The 20,939-nt window shown below is 44.8% G+C and overlaps 1 protein-coding gene across 1 annotated transcript in view; it reads left to right on the plus strand.

The window, feature by feature from the left end:
* Positions 1-279: 279 nt before the first annotated feature.
* ARHGAP31 (Rho GTPase activating protein 31) overlaps positions 280-20,939 on the plus strand; it is a 98,990-nt gene continuing 78,330 nt past the window's right edge. Inside the window, exon 1 of the mRNA XM_021692673.2 lies at positions 280-390. Within this exon, the coding sequence (XP_021548348.1) occupies positions 291-390 (100 nt within the window). The 5' untranslated portion in view covers positions 280-290. The remainder of the gene's footprint in view (positions 391-20,939) is intronic.

Here is a 20,939-nt window from a genome sequence, read left to right on the forward strand (position 1 = left end):
AAGTGAGGAAGTGACACTCCCGCCGGCCGGCCCGCGGCCGCCAGCTCCGCCCGGCCTCCGGCCCCGCGGCCCTGGAGGAGCGCGCCGTGGACTGCAGGCTCCGCGGCCGCGCCGGGCTCAGCGCCCCGCGGGGTCCATGCGCGCTGCCCCGGGCCGCACTTCCTCCGCGCGCCCATGCGGCCCCCCAGAGCCGCGCCGCAGCCGGTGATCTGAGCCCGGAGACCATCCTAGGCGCGGTGCCAAGCACAGGGGAGGGGGAGACGGAGGGGCAACCTCTTTGGGACTAACTCATGAAGAACAAGGGTGCCAAGCAGAAGCTGAAACGAAAGGGAGCCGCCAGTGCCTTTGGCTGTGACCTGACCGAGTATCTGGAAAGCTCAGGACAGGATGGTAAAGTGCCTTCGCTTCCCCCCCCCCCCCCGCTTTTCTTTTTGTTTGAGGGCGAGATGCATTCAGTTCACAAGTTAATGTAGTCTAGGCCTGTGGGCGCAGTGTACTTTTTTTTTTCTTTTTAAAGAACACGTATGATTCCTAAGGTGCACGGCGCTGCCACCCCGACGTGCTGAGGTTGTGGCGGTCCTTCCGTTGGTCGCACACCAGCCGTTAATGGGCGGTGCTGCTTCAAGTTTAACCGGCTACCTCTGCGGGCTGGGGGTGGGAGCTCCAGAGGTCCTGATCGCAAGTTTTGGATGTCGGAGGGGAGGGATGCGGGCTGGACTTGTGGGATGGTGATCAGTGGGCTTCTCTGGGTACATAATTATGACCGCCTTGGGTGTCCTTCCCGGGATCTCCAATTTCATCTGCTCACATCTTTTTTTATTAATGTGCTGGAAGGCAGGGGGTGCGGTGGATCCTGGCTGGGGGAGTGGTTGCACAAACATTTTCTGAATTTCTGAACTGATGCCAGATATATATAGTACCTCCCTCCCTCCCCTTCCCAACCCCCCAGACCCTTTACCTCCTCTTGGCTTTCAGATTAGCATTTGGTGTGTCAGACAAGAAGAGTGCTGTAAAAAGGTCAGAGGGCCTGGATTTTAAAATAGTTTAGGGTATATAAAAGAAAAGGAGAGCCAGCGTCTCTGTTTTCAAGGTCAGATTGGATTTTTTTTTTTTTTTAAAGGGAATCCTGCAGAGTAGAGACAATTTAAACATTTGTTGGGGGAGAGGGAAAGAAAACAAGCTAGAATACAATAACAGCACTTGAAGTTAGAAGTTTTTAATCATAGGAAAGTTGTGGAAATTGAGCAGAAAATGACTCCTTTTGTAAGGTTGACTGGTCTTGTGCATACCGTGACAAAAAGGCCTTGTCTTCAGAAACTTAAGTGAGAGAGAAGATAGTCCACTATATAGGCCTTGTATTTACACATAGATAGCTATAACAAAGGAGGAAACTGGAGGGCTGTTTAACTGGGCAGAATAATTCTGCCTCCAGGAAAATCATCTCAAAAGCAATTTGATCAGCTCATATCAAACGTGCATCTCAAAAACGGTGCAATGATTTTGTTTCGATTCCGTTTTTGTTTTTTTTTTTTTTTTAAAGACTCAGCACCACCTAGTAATTTGCAGTGGTGTGATATTCCTGCGGTATTCTAGACTTCAGCCTCTGCTGTGTCATTAGGACAAATGGCTTAGTATCTTAGAGCTTGGGGGACCACAGGTTTCAAAACTGCCTCTTTTGAAACCAAGGTATAACAGTCAACTCATTTCATCCTCTCCAATAATCTGGGAGAGGGCAATTTGAAATAAAATTGGACTGAACTTTTTTGAATGTGATAGAACTCCAAGAGTGCATCTTAACCTCTGCCCTCAGAAGTTCAGAAGGAAATGTTTCCCTCCACCTGTTTTTGTGAGGAACTTCAAGTTTAAGTCCAGGTTCACTACAAATGCTCCTGGGATGCGCCTGCCTGCCATGTTGGTGTTATTCTGGTCCCCCCTTCAAGCATGAGAGATGCATGGGGGTGCTTGCTGGTCCCGCCCCATTCTTAGAATGTTATAAATCATAGGATGAGCCAGGAATCCCAGCATTCTGTGAAGACACCTCAAAGGCAGACTTTGGCAGCTCTTCTTTCACATGCTTTATAGTTTGGGCTTCCATACAGGTTTCGTTTGGAAAAAGAAAAAGGGAAGGGCGCTACTGCTTAAAGAAAAAAAATTGAAAACCAGTACCCAGTGTTCCCAGCCTTGAGTGGGGCGGGGGAAGCAAGGAAGCCCGAACAGGTAAATTGACCTGCCTAAGGCCATACAGTGAATGACAGAGGGTGCAGAGGGACCTGGCTTACCAGGCTCCTCTCCCCTCCCTAGTTTTCTCATCTAGGCCAACATTCTCCTCTAATGATTTTTTTTTTCCTAAATTGAAAGCAGACAGCCCCGTCACAGGATCAGCAAACTTTCAAGTCTGACATACCTGAATACAGTTTAGCTTTGAAACAAAAGGAAACTGACCCAGTTAATGATCTAGACACCATTCTTGTGCCACATGAGAATTAGGTGCGCAAAATAAACAGCTTATATAAATGAGAGTGATTAGGATTTCTTTTTTGCCACATCTAAAACTAGTTATGTAGTTGTCTCTTATTTTTCCTGTAGCATCAGTAAGCAAAATGCTAATGGTTTTTTCTCAAAAAATGTGTTTTCCTCACGGACTTTTTGAAACATGTATTGGTTAGTAGACAAGGCTTGGACTCTGCTTCCAGGGAGGAAAAGCTGATCTGGGCACTACCCCTCTGCCCACCACCTTGGAAGTTCAACCCAGAATCCTGAGGGTGACAAATCAGCATGGTAAAGAAACCAGAAGGCTGGGGAGGGCCTCACGAGATAGACATGATGATTACTGAATTCTGGAGTCAAGGGTAAGGTGATGATCCTGCAAAGAGACAGAGAAAAATGGATCCAGGTCTGGGAACATAAGGGCAGAAGAGGACAGAGATGTAGGATGCCAAGAGAGCCGTTGCGCTTGGCCAGGGAGGGAAAGCCCCAAGCTGGGGTGGAGGACAAAGCTGGTGACAATTCACTGTGCTCAGGCCGTCTGAAAATGGGGAAGCTACACCCCTGAGGCCAAGCATAAAGGATGAATGCCATCCACTTCCATCATTTGCTCTGGCCAGCCCTGCTACCTTCAGCTGGATAAATCTGCCAGGCCAGGGTGTGTGGGTGACAAATAGGTGTCCAGCTCAGAGCGGAAGCTGCTCAGGGCCAAGTGTCGTCTTTAATCTTTAGGAAGCTGATGAAAACCAGAAGCCCTTTCTCATAGAAATGTATGCTCGTGCGTGCATACACACACACACACACACACACACACACACAAATCGTGTATACAGTTTCTGTGGGCATCCACACAGATGCCAAGTTCAGACCCTGCTGTTGATCATCCCATCTGCACACAGGCCTGATGTGAAGGGTCAGTTTCCCCCTTTCGCTTCTTTGACCACTTTCCTCCCGCCTGGTAAGAACACTCAAGAATGGCACAGAGTTGCTCGTGGCCAGCTTGACCAGCAGAGTGCCTGCCACCCCAACCCTCAGCTCTCCCCTGGGAACCAGATAATGTTATCTTCCTGGCTGGAGTAGAGGGAGAAGAGCGTCCCTCCCTCACTGGTATGCTGAAAATAGTTTTGGGGGTCTTCTTTTTGACCACTGAATGAGAAGGCCATTGCTTGCATCTATGTAATAAAACCCCATCATTTTGTCACCTGTGGTTGGAAGCCTGCGAGTGAAGCCCTGTGAGGCCAGAGCGCATCCACAAGCGTTTCCCACCTCTCCATTCTCAGCCCAGTGCCCCGGGTCTCCCCACACGGCTTGGAAATGCTGGGGCCAGGAGCCAAGGGACCAGTAAGAGAACGTTATCGGAAAAGCTGTCCTCTGCCTCCATTTGTGTCAGCTGTCTCCACTCTGAAGGCTGAGGACTTTCTCACCCTTCCGAGCAAATCTGTCATTTTATCTGATCCCTGGGAAAAGGTGATACTGTCTGACGCAGTGGTTTGCCATGGTGGCGGCACATTAGAATCACCTGAGGAGCTTTAAAAAAAAAAAAAGGTGATGCAAGGTGTTGCCCAGGTCCCATCTCAGAACAATTAAATCAGAATCTCTTGGTGCCCAGGAAGCATGGGTATGTTTTAAAAGCTTCCTAGATGATTCTGATGTGCAGGCAGAGTTGGGATCCACTGTTTGCTGTATAGGGTTTTACGGACCATTTTCTCCCTGGATAAGGAACCTTGACTATTCAGAATGTTTGATAAGAACTGTGAGCCTTTTTATGACTAAGATGTTTTTCTAGTTCTTATCAGATATAAAAGGAAGAAAAAAAGATATATAAAATTTCTGAGGCTAAATCATTCTCTCAGTTTGTTTATTGGTTTATTTAACAAATAGGGATTGAGGCATGGTGGGGGTACTGTGAGAGAGAAAGAAACATGCACCCCAGACTCAAGAAATTTACAGTCTAAGGGATGTGAACAAACTTTCAGAAACGAATGGCTCAATGAAGCTTTGAAATTAGCTGTCATAACTGAAGGAGAACATGTAAAAGCTACTATCTACAATCAAATAGCTAAGATACCCAAACATAAATAGGAACAAAGTCTTTCTGTTCAAGGCAGGATTTAATACTGCCTGGAGAACCAGGGCAGGTACTCTCTTTGGCTTAGCCTTTTCCTCCCCAGCATCTTGCCGGGCACATCCTTATCACACCCTCCCTTACCTCCTTCTTCATTCTTTAGCTCTCAGCTCCTTCTGGAAACCTTCCCTCACCTCCCAAGTCAGGTGCCCCTGCTGGGGACTCCCATTAGGAGTTCTGGAAGCTTACTGTCTGGCACTGAATTCCAGCTTTGCCTGTTCCTGACCCTGGCGTAAGTTACTTACCCCCTAGGCCTCAGTTTCCTCACTTGTGAAATGGTGATAAGAGGGCTGATATGAAGATAAATGAGTTCATACCGGCAAAGCACTTGGCAGGGGACATATGGAAAGCTATGAATGTCGCTATTATTATCAGAAGACCCTGGACTTGCCCTAGTATAACCACATACCATCCATGACTGAATGAGGGAGGGCTCCAATGGAACAGGAAAATGATATGGTCAGTTGGGTTAATCAGTCATGAAGAGGGATGGCGAGCAGATTGATTGCCCCACTGAACGAAGAGGCCGTTTCATGCAGGCATTTCCCAGGGCCACAGGGGAGTGGACCATCAGTGCAGAGCGGTGGAATAGCAAAACGTCAACCTGAGTCGAAAGGGCCCTCAGAACACTCTGAGAAAGATACCCAGCCACTCCTGAAACCAAAGGGGACTGAAAGAGAGAAATCAGGTCCTGGAGGTAGAGCTTGTGGGAACAGAACAACAACCTCACAGGCTTGATTTCGAGGGGCATCCCCATATCTGGGTCTCAGAATTGAACAGGAAGAACCCAAAGAGAAGTAAGCAAACTGAAGCAAACGGACCGATAACACAAAGTCCGACTGTCACTGACTCTATATGGTCTGGACATGGCAAACAACCCTTACAGAGAATAGAAACAGCTACTTCCATCTGCCCACAGCCCTCCCTCCGGCCACCCTCCAGACCTATGCCAACAGCCCCTTGACCACAGGCACGGCCTCACCGTTCCACTTTCCCTCCCCACCCCCACCGGCAGCTACTCAGATGCCTTCTAGCCTCAGGAGGCTCGGGCTTTGGCCCTGCTGAGGAAGCCCACTCTCCTTTTACCCCAGACATTCGCTGGAGCCAAGTGAACCATCTGCTGTGGGGTAGTAGGGAGCTGGAGGCCTGGCCTTCTGCTGGGGCAGAGGGAAACCTGATGAAAGCGGGAACACATATTTCCATAGCCGATGCTGTCAATGGGGGTAAGCTCCCCGGTGCCATTGGAGCTGTAGTTTTTGCTGTATCCTTTTCCCCCCCCCACCCCCACCCCCACTCCATCAGGCATCTGTAGGCTAGCTGGAAAACTTTGCTGTGAGAGTGGGGAGGAGGGGAGAACGCATTCTGAATTCCAGAAGCTGATTGACCTAGGCCGTTCTGAAACACTTGGTGGGGACTGTTTGCTCCTGGGAATCACCTCACTGGAGAGCTTCCTGGGATCTTGTGGCAGTGTGTGTGACTGTGGGTGGGAGAAGCGGGTGGGCTGAAAGATCCAGGACTTAGTCTGGGGATAAGAAATGTGCCCCCCCCCCCCCCCGCTTTTCCATTAGATATTGTAGCTAAATATTTTTGGAACAAAGTAGTGACAGACCCTTCTAATTGGGGCGCCCTGGTCCTCATTTCCTCCAGAATAGACTGATCAAGCTGAGCTCTCCGCCCCCACTGGCCTCTGGGTTTCAGAACTCCACTGTCCCCTCTGTGGTGCCTTCACACCAGTCTTGAGGCCCGGGAACGTGGAGCCACTTGTTTTCTTATTGTTTTGTTTTTCACTCATGACTTGCCTTGAATTTAAGCCAATGTCGTTTTTTCCCACTTATCCCCACCCTTCAAATGACTTGTCTTTTTGCTTATGGGTGCATGTTCCACCCGATTTTCTGAATTATTTCTATGCCCCAGTACAAATGCCATGCTTAAGTTTAATTGGTCTTGATGCTCCTCTGCTTCAAGTCTTTCCTGAGGTGGGGCCACAGTCTGCTACAGCTTCAGGAGGCTAGAGCCTATCCCTCTAACTCTCCCCCACCCCAGGATAGTGTTTTAGGTAAGGCTTAAGATAAAGAGCACCCAGAGGAAAGAAGCTGACTGCAACTCAAAGAAGAGCAGATACTGGTATTAGATTTTTTTCTAAGAGCAACTTTTTATGGAGAAAGAGGAGAACATGATGGTGCTAGATGGCTAAAGGAAGAAGGAGGAAAAGAAGGTCTCTTGGAAAGAGAGAAGGGAACTCGAAATGAAGGCCGAGCCCCAAGTCAGACTTGCTTGTTATTATTATTATTTTTTAAAGATTTTATTTATTTATTTGACAGAGAGAGACACAGCAAGAGCAGGAACACAAGCAGGGGGAGTGGGAGTGGGAGAAGCAGGCTCCCCACCAAGCAGGGAGCCCAATGCGGAGCTCGATCCCAGGACCTTGAGGTCATGACCTGAGCCAAAGGCAGACGCTTAATGACTGAGCCACCCAGGCACCCCTTTGCTTGTTATTTTTATTAGGCGTTAGAGTTACTGTCTGCATTGATTGCTTCCTATGTGCCAGTCAATTTATACATACCAAGTAATGTTTTTGACATCTGTAAGAATCAGGCATTTTTTTATTCCCATTTTATAGAGGAGGAAACTTGATGAAAAAGGTTAAATATCTTACAAAGATTATAGAGATAGGAAAGGCAGGATTTAAATCCAGATCTCCCTGACTCCCAAGGCCATAGTCCTCGGCACAAACACAGTCTCCCAGAGTAGCACATTTTATAATTTGGCATTTACATTACAGTTTTGTCAAAACAAACAAACAAACAAAAACAAAAAACAAAACCCACAACCCTGCAAAAAAAAAGTAGCTTTTTCTCTCTTTGCTTCCTTCTCCGCACCCCCGCAACCCGCCATTAGATCATTAATAGTAATAACAACGGACATTTGCATGGCACTTTACCCTCTGCAAGGCGCTTTTCACACACATCTATTCTAAACCTACCAACTTTCAAGACCAACCAGACCCCACCTTTTCCTCCCAGGTCCCTCCCTGCCCACAGCAGCCACAGTCCTCTTCCCTCTTGGAACATCCTTTGCGTTAGAGTCAGAGACACCCAATTTGATCTTCATTCCCCTATTCTTGTATTTTCTGGCTGGCACATCAGTGGTGAGCTCTGCTGAAGGCAGGTGGCAGTCAGTGGCTTAGGCAGATTTGGTCGTGCTCTGTGCCTCTCAGGGTGAGCCCTGTGGCCGACACACAGCACTTGATTGACTGACCCTATTTCCTCCGCAGGAAGTCAGAGTTACAGCCCTTCCAGAAAGCTCAGGACCAGAGACATTGCTGATGTGCTAGAGCATCAGAAATCCAAGATTGTTTAAGGTTCCCCATGGGGGCTTCTAGCTACTCCAAGATAGAAACTGACCCAGACTTTGCACAGGACGCCCCAGAAACACTGCCTTTTCCTAGTGCCTCACCAATCACTCCTTGGTATGAACCACATTCTTGGCGGGGCCCCAGAACCAACTGAGTTTCTGGGATGGAGTCTCAGGCACTCGTTGTTCTAGTTCAAGCTTGGCTGATGCATACCAGGCCCTAGTACCACGCCCATGGCCTGATGCTGCCCCAGAATGCCTTTAGGGCCCCCCCCCCCCCCCCCCCCAGGGGGGGGGGGTGGAATGCCCCCCCCCCCCCCACCAAAGCAACATATCCCAGCTCTTACTGTTACAGACACTAGAAAACAATTTGACATATAAAGTAGGATTCTGGCAAACTATAAATATATCTATAGCTTTCGTGACAGGCAACTGAGCTAATTTGTGCAATTATGCATATTTCTTTCCCTGGCTCCTTTCATGTTTTTATTCAGAAACCATCTTGTGTGGGGTTTTTCATTTCAACACAAAAAGTATTTATGGGACTCTAATGTGCAGGACACTCTCAGATTTACAAAGATGCTCTCAAATTGCTGTCAGCGTAGTGGGGTCATGGGAGAGGAAGATAGCTAAAAGAGGTACAAAGAATGAAATGAGGGGTCCATGATAAATATCATCCGACCATGAGGAATGACAGAGATAGGGGGAGATGGGATGCTTGGTGTCTACAGACAGGAAACAACATGGTCTTGCCTGATACTTGTGATTGGTCACGCCTTCTTGCCCTCTGAGGGAGAAGACGATGAAATTCTGAGAAAGGTGGTTGAGAGTGACTTCTAGTGGCCAGGCTTGGGGGCGGGGGCTGTTTTCAGTGGCAGGAGAGTGAAGCTACCCTCAGGAGAATACAGAGTAGCGGATCATACCAAGAGTGGCAACTGGTTTAGCTGTTGTCTGTGCCCTGCCTAAGGGCAGGACAACGAGGGAGTCTGTTAAAAGAGAAAACTTTTTTTAATGATGTTAAGTGACCGTCCCAATTATGTGTCTTGATTCAGTCTAGCAGTGTGGTACCAGTGTACCTCGACCTCGCCCTATGGTGTGGAAAGTTCTTTTTGTCTCCCATTTTTTATATGAAAACCAACTCAGGCTGAGTAACTTGCCTAACATCACCCAGCCAGGAGGTAGAGGAACCAGGACTGAAAGCCTGTCTGTCCGACATTAAATTCCCATTCTACAGCTTTGTGTCCTCTGGACCCAAACAGGTCAGCTGGCGATAAATCAGGCTCTGAGATGCAGAGCTCCATTTTACCATGCAGTGCCAAGGTGATAAGTTCAGCAGGATTTAGCTAGACTTTAATAAAACTTCTGGCAATGGAGTTCTCATCCCCAGTTTTTCAAAGTAAAACATTGAGGTTCCAAACGGCAGGCTTCTAAACAGAGAGCATGCCCTGTTACCATAAGTAGTCCCTTCCACCACTTCTTTCCCATCTGTTTCCTGCATGCAGAGTATTATTGGGAAACAATGATGTCAGCCCTTCCATATAAATCTACACCTCCCTGCTTGCCCCTCCCCTACAATGCATATTTTTGTTCCTCTTTCTGGCTTTTGTCTTGCTGTTCTGTTCCTTAAGGACTCACGCTTTTGGCGTCAATTGTTGGCTTTCTTTTTTAATATGTTTTAGCTATTTAAGCATATTGTGGCCTTCAAAGTGCACATGCTTTTTGGGTCCATATTTGGAAAATCTTTTGTTTGGCTAATAGCTAGAACATGGGCCTGATGTTAATGGGGAGGAGCCATTTTGCTTTATGGCAAAGCAAAGCTAGATGCAGGGCCCTGAATGGGCTCAGAACTGAGGACACAAACACTACTTGGGGGCCCTTAGAGGGTGCATTAAAGCTCTTTGGACCCTGGGCACAGAGCCTGTAGCTGAAGGTCAGGAAAATATACTCATGGAGAAATCTGTTTTTTCTCACCCCAAGCCTGACTTTCAAATGGGACATGGTTTCCTCAGTTCCCCTTTCTCTACTGCCCCTAATGACAATTTGGTTTCAGAAAGGAAAGACCCGGGGGGGGGGGGGGAGGGCTGGGGGGGGGGGGGGGGGGGGGGGGAGGGGGGTTGGGGGGGGGGGGTGGGGGGGGGGGGGGGGGGGAGCATGAGTTTTGAATTCTGGGTTTAAGAATTCTGGACCTCTCTTTTTCAGCCTCAGGCAGTGATACTCAAACTCTACTGGGCATAAGAAGGACTAAAATTGGAGCTTTTACTTTTAAAATGGAATCTAAAATTGAATTTCAAAATGTAAAAAATATTAGTTAAAGTTAGTACACTTTAGTACACTATAAGGAGTATTAGAAATACTCCTTAAATTCCATTTCAGACACCTCGAAACAAAATGGACATCTAGTAAGAATTTCCGATAGGCACTTGCCTAGGTCCTGTAGTATCTGGGTCTGTGGAGAGCATGAGACTTCACTGAGTGAGTTCTACGGTTTCTAGGGCTGTGAGCTGAAAAGTACCCCTGCATAGCAACATTCTGAGGTCAGTTCCTCAGAGATTCTGCTTTTGTAGGTCTGAGATGGGGTCTCAAGGAATCCACATTTTAAAGATGAGCTCCAGGTGATTCTGATATCTTTCGTCTACTGATCTCATTTTCAGAAACATGGACTTAGCCCACAGAAAGAAGCAGCTGAGCGAAACCACATTTATTTTCTTCATTATATTTTACATATTGCTCAAATCTTCAGCAGTAAACATGCAGTTTTACTGCTCAAATTTGGGGGGGCGCAGTCTTTTAAAATTATAATAGGAATGGGATTGTCCTGATTCATTCAACTTTTCATAAAGCCTTTTTGTTTTAATCCTTATGAAAAATCTTCGTAAGTTCTGTTCGTTTGCTTTCCTGCCTTAATAGGTGCAGTTTAGTGAAATCAATTAACTTCTTCTCTGAGAAGCGGTGTGACAAGGTGGTTAGCATGTGGCTTTTTTGCTGATAATCTGCCTTGGTCCAGATTTCAGCTCTGCCACATGCTAGCTTTGTGACCCTGGACCAGCTACCAGATCTCTCTGTGCTTCTGCTTCCTCATCTGTAAAGTGGGGATTATGATATCATTGCGCAGGGTTATTATGAGGACCAAATGAACTAGTGCACTGCTTGGAATTTAGTAAATCTTCCGTAAGTGTTAACTATGGTTAGTATTTTCTTGGTGATTGGAAATCTTACCCTGTGTCAGCCTCATTACTCAGAATGTGGTTCCTGAGTAATGCTGCAGATATGGAAAGTTAAGGGAGCTGAGAACGAATACTATTCTGAGGCTCCCATATATCTCTAAGGGCTTCCTCTTTAAAAAAAAAAAAATTCTTTAATATACATCCAATTATTTATTTTCTTTGGTTGGATGCATAAAAATGCTAGTCTTAAGACTTTCATTTGTTGATAAATATTTCTGGGGGGTAGGACCGTGGCAGCCTTTCTAAATTTTACATTTCTTTAGTAATCAGAAAAAATAACCTAAACACAAAATCAAAAGGAAAAAAAAAATGAGAGGTATGGTACAAGGCTACAATCATAGTGATAGCCATCTAATCTTCTAGTTTCCATTTGTATTTCAGGAGGGCTATAAATCTGGAAAATGAGCCTGTTTTCATCACTGAGGGAACAACGTAAGGCCTGGGTTTTAGCTGGCCCAGATGCTATTTCACATCTGCCTATTTCTTTGTTCCACAGCCGCATTTTGACAGTTGACTGAATGCAGTAGATCTGACTCAATCTTAGGCTGTACGAACAGAATCTTAGGCTGTAAAATGTACGGATCCATCCTGTACTCTTCATGGGTTGAATCAAATATGGAGTCTGTGTTCATTTCTCAGTGCTGTATTTGAAGATGGAAGCTTGTACACAGAAGTATATTTAGGAAGGTAATCAGGGTGGTGAAGTGTAGACCTTCATTACTTCTCACTTTCAACGGCCACCTGTCCTAGTTTCCTAAATTATCTCCTCCCCTGTGTAGAAAGAAAATCTGCTCCTTGAAGACTGGGACCATGCCCTGTTTCTCTGTGTGTTCAATGTCTGCAGGACTGGTTCCTTTCTGGAGGCTCTCAAGGAGAATCCATTTTCTTGCCTTTTCTAGCTTCTAGAGACTGTTCTCATTCCCTGGTTTGTGGCCCCTCACCACATCTCTCTGATTTCCTGCCTCTTTCTTATAAAGACCCTGTGATTACATCAGATAATTCAAGATAATCTCCTCATCTTGAGATCCTTAGCTTGACCACATCTGCAAAAATCCTTCTAGACGTATGAGGCAACATTCACAGGTTCCAGAATAAGGACATGGACTTCTTTGGGGTGCCATTACTCAACCTACCACAGTCTGTTTTCCCCACAGCCCATTGGCTCAATAGATATTAATAATGTGAATGAAGGGAATAGGGTGTTGATTATGGGAGGGGAGGAAGAGATGGGCATCAGCATTTTAAACACTTACCATAAACCAGGCCCTGGGTTAGCTGGGACACAGGGATGAACATGCATTGTCTGTCCCTGTGGGATCTCACAGTCTCATGCAGGAGATGAACACATTCTCAACTGATTCTCACACAAACCACAATAGGAGGTGGATGACATTAATTCTGACTCAGAGGAGCTGGGTCTTCTAAGATGAGTGGAATCTGAGAGGTCTCTGCCTGAAAGGAAGATATTTCAGACAGAGGGAAGAATCTAAGCGGAGGCATTGGGTGTAAAACATTATGGCAGGATCAGCATTCTCAAAAGAAGAACAAAGAGAACAGGGATGAAGCATGAGCCATCCACCTGCCTGGACTAGGTTTATAAGAATAAATGGCTTATTAATGACTACTATAAATCTTCCAAAGAAAAAAAGAGCAATTGGCACAAATGTGCCAGTTTATATTCCAATTCGATAAAGGAAGAATCTTAAGCCACCTTTAAAGCTTTTGTGTCCTTTTTGCTGTTTCTGTTGTTGCTGGTAAGAAAAAAATTGCACCCCAGTCTAGGAATAAACTTCCTCCAGGGGGAGGAAAAATGAAGTGCCCCAAGCAGTTATATCCCAGAGTTTTAGTTTATTCCATCTATTTATAATCTTAGGAAATTTCACTTTTCTCTGTCTTGTGGATGATAACCAGAGCAATGTTTAATATTTCAAACCCAAGTTTTATTTGAGTTGAAAATTTCGTAATGTCCCTTCCCACCTACCTCCTGGCCACACTTCTACTCTATCCCATCTCTTTTTCTTCGGCGTTTCTCTTCATCCTTGTCATTCCTCCAGTTTAAGAAACCATGGAGTAGTTATCAGATCCATTGTTCTTGTCGGTTTTCCTCCCGGGTACCATTTTGAGCTTGGCCCAGTATGCTCCCACTCCACTGTAGGATAGCCATCCCCACCTCAGAGCAGTGTCCTCCCCACCCTGAGAGATCTCCATCTCTGAGGAGACCTCGGGGTCCCTTGGAGGTGGGCCTCCCTGTCCAGTGCCCACCTCGCCTCTGCCAGATTCCACAACCCCAAGAACTAAAAATACTTCAACCTCTGCTTTTCCCTCTGGCAGGCACTCAAACTGGTTTTGTTCCTTGTGACTGAAAAGCAGAGGACCAGAAGGAAGCAAGACTAGCTCGATGGTCAGCACCTGCTTGAGGGGCTCCCTCCCAGAGATGCATTCGCTCCCATTCCGGATGGCGGTGGTCTCCATTACCCCCTCACCAGAATAGCTCCTCTGGCAAAGCTCTGCTATCCCTTGACTCCTGAGTGGAATTGGCAGGAGTCATGAAAAAATACAGGATGTGATTTTAATGAGGCATAAACACCTGCCACAGATGCAAGCCATCGTCTTCTCTTGTAAAATTATAAAAGTATTTGTAAAAAAAAAAAAAAAGAAAGAAAGAAATTGAAACAATATGGAGATTTAGAAAGTACAGAGTCCCTTCTCACACCCTTGCAGTCCCATGTGTGAGTCAGGGCTGGATTCAACCAGACTAGTTCTGTATGGCGGAACTTTCTGAGGGAAATGTGCTCTGTCTGCACTGTCCGATTTGGCAACCACTGGCCACATGTGGCTGGTAGTACCCGAATGTGGCTAGCGCTACTGAGGAACTGAACTTTACATTTTAGTTAATTTAAATTTACATAGCCATTTGTGGCCAATGGCTATTGTATTGAACGGCCCAGAGAACTTTCTCTGTGTATATGCTAAAAAATATACACATAGAATGAGTTTCTTTGCCTTTTTTTTCCCCACAAAGTTACAACATATATATGTTTTGAGATAGGCTGTTATAAATAACAGAAGATCTTGCAGAACTACCCATTTTTGTAATTGTATATAGCTCAGTCTGACTCCTTTTCATCATTGCATGGGATTCTGCTGAATGGATGGGTTATTAAGTTTAATTTTATTTTTTTTAAATCAGGTATCACATTCCTGTGTTTCAAATGTAAAAGACTCTAACGGGCATAGTAAAAAAATCTCCCTCCCATCCCTGTCCTCAGCCTCCCTATTCCTCATCTCAGAAGTAACTAGTGTTAATTTTTTTGGAAATCTTTCCGTAGATATCCTGTGCATATATACAAGCAAATATATATATACTTTTAATAAAATATCATAATTTATTTAACCATTTCTTTCCCTTTTTACAAGTTCCTATAAAGCTTCTCTTATTGTCCAAATACTGATCAATTGATTTAGTATGTATCGAATATGTTGTATGAGCCATGCATCATTTTCATTAATAATTGTTATCATCTATAACTTATTGAATATTAATACTGCTTCCCTTTGCTTATAATGAGGGGAGAATTTGCTGGTCCACAGGCTTCTAGTTATATGTTAAACATGTGTTCCAATATTCCTTAGGGATGTTGGCTGGTCAATCCATAGTCTGTCAGCTGGAATCCAGGCCCTGGGTTAAGGCTGAGGCTGGGGGCAGGGAACAGTTAGAAGCTATTTGGCCCTCATGGTGGCAAAGCCACGGCATCTTGATCACAGTGCTCTGGTCATCTGAGCCATGTTAGCACAGGCCACAGGGACCCAAGAAGTGGCAATAACAGGGAAACAGGTGACAGCCTAAATAGGAATGTATCCCGAAGCTGAGCATCCATGTTTTTGCAAAAACTATATCTTATAGTAGGATTGGAAAAGAGAATGTCTGATAAGAGCCTTTCATCAGTATCACTCTCTACACCCTTGACTGGCTTCCCAGTGCCCTTAAGACAAACATCGGTTCCATAAATGCCAATAAGGTTTACCAGATGTCATCCTCAGAGACCTGCTTTCTCTGTGGCCTCAACGGACACGACCTACCCACCTGAGCATTACCCCCCACCACACTGTTCTTCTCATAGTTCTTCAAAAGTACTGTGCTCTTCTTGCCTTCAAGTGATTGTTTGTGTTCCCCTCTCTGTGCAGAATATTCACCCTATCTCCTATCTCTCTTAAGCTCCACCAGGGGTCTTGCCAACTCCAACTCATCACTTGGGTCTCAGAGCGGATGTCTCATCCTCCAGGATGCCTTCCCTGATCCCTCTGAGGAAGGGTCGGGTGCCTGTCCTATGTGCCGCCATTCTACCCTGTACTGCTCAAAGCTGCTCTTGTCACACTGAATGTACCATCCTCACATCCACCCTATCCCTGCCTCATTCTAGACTCTCGATGACTCTGGGTCAACTCTGTAAGATCAGGAGCCATGCCTCCTGGTTCACCACTTTATCACTGGTGCCTAGCATAATGCTCACAAATATGTGTTAAATGAGTAGATGGAGCCAGGGAAGGGCAATGCTTGCTGTCTTGGGTCCTAGTAGTGGTGGGGTGGGGATGGAGGAGTGGGTCTGTGTGAATATTTTGCACATATGTGTGCATCTGTCATGTGACTATGTATCCAAAGTGGAGACTGTGGAGGTGGAGGCGGAATCCACTGGTGGAGCGTGGGGTGGAATCTTCCTTCAGCAAATAATTGTCCACTGGACTTAGGCAAATCATCACACTCTCTGAATCTCAATTTCCTCACCTAAGAGACAAGAATTAGACTTAGATGAGAAAATATAGGCCAAAGAGCTTTTAAAATGGGAAACGAATTCCAGTATTTATGAATAGTTCTGCTGCAGTTTAGACACTTGTGCTCAGGAAAGACTGAACGGCCCCAAAGGCTGTGTTTACTGATATGCTGTGAATTTGATGCCTCCTTGTAGACATCACCCACTGCCATATTGGAAGGAAACCAGGAGGGCTATTTCCCTAGGCACCCTGTGCCTCCCCATCTCTGCCAGCTTCAAGCATCGGCCACCAACAGAGGTTCTTCTTCGGGGCCTTTAAGTAACTCATGCAGGTGCACAGCTGGGGCTCCCCTTCCATTCAGTGCCAGGGTCATCCTGTGCCAAGGCAAACACGGAGATAAATGAACTAGAAGCTAATGTGTCATTTTAGAGCTGAAAGAACCTCAGAAAATTGTTACCCAGACTTCTGGTTTCATACATGGAGAAACCTGAGGCCCTGGACAGGACAGTAATTTGCCTGAGAAAATGCAGCTGGCCAGTGGTGTTTTCTGGCTGCCAGGTGGTGTTAGCCAGAGAGAACAGGTCAGTGCATTTCTCAGAACCATCCAGCATCAGGAATCCCTGAAAGAGGAGAAGAGGCTCAGATGATAACTGCCACGGAGGATTCAGAAGACTGACTACCTCACAGCCTGAGAAAAAATATCCTGTATTATATGGCTGGCTACAAGGGGGACATCTGTTTGCTGGCATAGAAAGATGTCCAACAATATCTAAGTGAAAACACTTACAAAACGTATACTGTATAATTTTATTTTATAAAATTATATATATATATATTCTATATATATAAGAAAAAATCAGGGGGAATATACTCAAAACATTAACAATAGCTTTCTTCTGGATGGATGCTTTTCTCTTTCTTCTGCATACTTTGCTGTGTTGCTGTGGTTGTTCTTTTTTTTAATGATTTGGGGTTTTTTAATAATGTATATGTAGAGGGCGCCTGGGTGGCTCAGTTGGTTAAGCGACTGCCTTCGGCTCAGGTCATGATCCTGGAGTCCCGGGATCGAGTCCCGCATCGGGCTCCCTGCTCGGCAGGGAGTCTGCTTCTCCCTCTGACCCTCTTCCCTCTCGTGCTCTCTAACTCTCATTCTCTCTCTCTCAAATAAGTAAATAAAAAATCTTTAAAAAAGAAAATAATAATAATGTATATGTAGAATGTGTATACTTTGGAAAAACAATAAGGCATTTTCATTTTGTAAAACCATACAGATTCCCTAAATTATTCCAACTTTCTTTACTCTGGTTTTGTTTTTATCAACAACTTTTATCATCTGCACTTACCCTCCTGAGGGAGGCGCTCATCTATACAGAGGTTAGACCCAATTGTGAATTCCTATTAAAAAAAATTTTTTTTAAAGATGAAATTGCCATTAGATGTCACAAAGTCATCCCCACAGGACTTGGTTGCAGAGAATGGATCACTCTCAGGTGAACTTGCCAAATTCAGGTTCTGATTCTGCCAAGGAGAAGACAAGGAGCCTAGCTAGCTGTGATGATTCCACGAAGGTCCAGCTTCCCCCATGCACACACCCATTGAGGCCCTCCTTAACACATCAGCTGGACTCACAGTCCTTATGGCCACTGCTTGGGGTTCACGGTAAAGCACTCTTGGAAGCCTTTGGCAGCACATCCTTGAATCTCCAACATAGGGAGAGAGAACTTTGGTTTGAGTTTATGCAAAAGTATGGCTGGCTGGCTGTTCTAGTCACCTGCCGAATTTTGCAAGAGACTTGCACGATGCCATCAAACAGTGTGAGACAAATATTTTTTGGTTTGTAAAAGTAAAGTCCAAGTTAATAGGAGGACAGAGAACCTGCCAAGATTGTGCGGGGGTCGGGGGTGGGGGTAACGAACCCTTAGATGGTGCCTTACCAAGTGTTTTTACCAAATCCTCTCCTTTGTCCTTCATAATCCTGTGAGATGAAACAGGTTATTATTGCACCTGCTGTGTAATAAGGACACTGATGGTCCCCAAGGACACAGAACTGGTAACACCAAATCCATGGCCTTTACTTGCTGCTTACTAGGATGCAAGATTTATGTAGCTAGTATGCATGCGTAAAGCTCTGGATGAGGAATCAGAAGACCTATGTATTTGTCGTGTGACCTTGTGGGAGTCCCTTCATCTTTCTGAGCCTTAGCTTCCTCATCTGTAGAATGGGGATAATAATACCTGTCCAGCTTGCTTTATGGGGTGGGGATCTGACAAGAAAATGGACACAAAAATAGTGAATTGCTAAAGGAATAAAAAAGTATGACAATTTCCCCGGTGCAGGACTGAGGGATGTGTGTTTGAGAATAACTTTCTCTAAACGAAACTGTTATTTTAGAACTGGATAAACTTAATGCAGCCCCTGGCAATCCAACAACCCCCAGCGAGTTCCCTAGGAAGCCAAACCGTCTATTCTCATGCCTCCTATCCTGCTTCAGGTAGAATCTCAGCTTTGAAGATAAGCAATCGGGTTTCCAGGAAAAAGAAGCATCCCTGACCAGCTGCCGCTTTTCTCTGAAACCCCCCAGGGTTGGAGTGGGCTTGATTTAGGGACTCTTCCTGAAATACTTGCTTGGGAGTCCATACTTTTATCCTAAGAAATTGGGCTTGCTTACTTATTTTGAGGGATATTTAAATGCAAATAAACTTAGAGTTGTGGGGTGCCTGGGTGGCTCAGTTGATTAAGCGTCTGACTCTTGATTTTGACTGGGGTCGTGATCTCGGGGTTGTGGGATTGAGCCCCGCATCAGGCTCTGCGCTGGGCATGGAGCCTGCTTGGGGTTTGCACTTTCCCTCTGCCCACCCCTCCACCCCCTAAATAAATAAATAAATAAATAAAAAGCTTATTAAGTTTGTGCTATGCTTTTCCCATAGGAGGGACCACTGTAGGGGCCTGGAGTGAGACCCCTGGGGTCTCCCACTCTGCTTAAGCGGAGCACTCTTGCTTTCTTCAGTCCTATTTGTTTTATGCTTTGGGGTAAAATTTATCTGAACAAAACACTTCATGTTTAAAAAAATAAGTCTGAAAACCACTGCTACTTAAATCTGCAAATCAGCAAAACTTTTTTTTTTTTTTTTTTTGGTCTGAAAGTCACCCACCCAGCCAACCACTTATCTCCTGTGCCCCCTCCTGACCTCACTAATACCTCCTTTCTGAGATCTGTTGCCTGAGGTTTGCCCTGGAACCCTTCCTTTGGACAGTCCAGGTGTCATGTGTGTTTGGTTTGGTTTGGTGACATTTCACAAAGGGCCTGCATAATACCATGCAAATTCAGTTCTTTGGCAAAAAATGTCCATCACCCATATGTATTGTTCTGTTTTCTGTTTTATAGGATAGTGAAGTTTCCATTTTCAATGGGAACAGTATAGAAATAAGGCTGAGAGAGGGTGCCTGGGGGGCTCAGTGGATTAAGCATCTGACTTTGGCTCAGGTCATGATCCTGGGTCCTGGAACCCAGTCCCATGTGGGGCTCCCTGCTCATCTGGGAGTCTGCTTGTCCCTCTGCCCCTCCCCCTGCTCTTACTCTCTCTTTCTCTCAAATAAATAAATAAAATCTTAAAAAAAAAAAAAGAAATAAGAAATAAGGCAGAGAGAGAGGGCTAACATTCATGCCACTTCTCTAGATTTCTATGACTAATTCTTAGCCTTCTTGCCATTGTGGGTATAGTTTCTTATGTGAACACCAGCAACGTTGAATAATTTCTGGCACTAAAGAGGTATGCTCATTAATGTGGGAGAAAGGGGGAGAAAGAAGAAACTAGAGGGAAAAAGAAAGGAAGGGAGATCTGAAGGAAGAATGGAATTGGAAGGTGGTACAGAAGAGTAGCTTTAGAATTTTGGAAGTGGCCAACTTAAGTGGAAGACTAGCCTTTGCTAATGATGTTCTGTGTGACGGGGAGTAAGGAGCTTCAGTTTCCTTACCTGCAATAAGAGGGTAAAAATATTTACCTGATAGACTCACAGGGATGCTGTGAGGATCAGCTGAAATAGTGAATAGGAAAGGGACTTTCAGATCTCAGTTAAGAGGTCATTGTTCCCCCAGCTGAAGACTCTGTCATCATTTCTTTCACTGTTCTTTGAACAGATGGTTTGAGGGATTAGGATCTTTCCCTCTTTCAATTTAATTTTGGAGCTCTGAAACTAAACCCAGCTGTTTCTACAAAGTTTTCAAATGTTAGGCCTCAATGGTTTTTTTTACTGGGTAAAACTCAGAATCTTTATAAATGATCTCTGCTGGAAGTGTCGAATAACACTCTTATAAAAACAATAATTTAAAGATAGCACTAATGACAAAGAAGTTACAGTCTAATTTTTTTTTTAAATGTCATCTAATATTTTGAATTTTGCCTTAAATATAACTTTTCCATTCTGCAAAGGCAGGCCTGCTTGATTTTTCTTGAACCTCACATTATTTAGAAAAATGAAAAGATATTTTACTTACCGATCAACTAATTTAATCTGGTTTCACTGAGCCCAAGAAATAATAGTTCCTTCTTTTCTTGGCTAACATGGCAAATTTCCAAATGATATAGATTATTTACATATTTTACTTGGGTTTCCTAAGACAACTAGATTTTTTTTTTTATTCTTGCATACTCCTAATTGGATACTGTAGAATCAGTCTCTTGCTTATGATTATTTTTAAGTTAAACATTCAAATTTCTGTCTAAAAATTAAAAAAACTAAGCGTAGTAAGTGTGGAATGTAGTAATAAGTCAATGAACAAATATTTCTGGGAAGAAAATTTGAGAAGTGGTGAAAATAAGCTAAACTGCATTCCAGTATTGGATGGACATCCATCTCTTGGTCCAATGACCTGCCCCCCCTTTTTTTGAACATATAGGTCACATTACTAAAAAACAAACAAACAAACAAAAAACGCCTTTTCAAAATAAGCAGTGCCTCTGACCTAGTCTATCTTGGGACT

This window comes from Neomonachus schauinslandi, chromosome 1 (genome assembly GCF_002201575.2).
Source record: "Neomonachus schauinslandi chromosome 1, ASM220157v2, whole genome shotgun sequence".
NCBI lineage: Eukaryota > Metazoa > Chordata > Mammalia > Carnivora > Phocidae > Neomonachus > Neomonachus schauinslandi.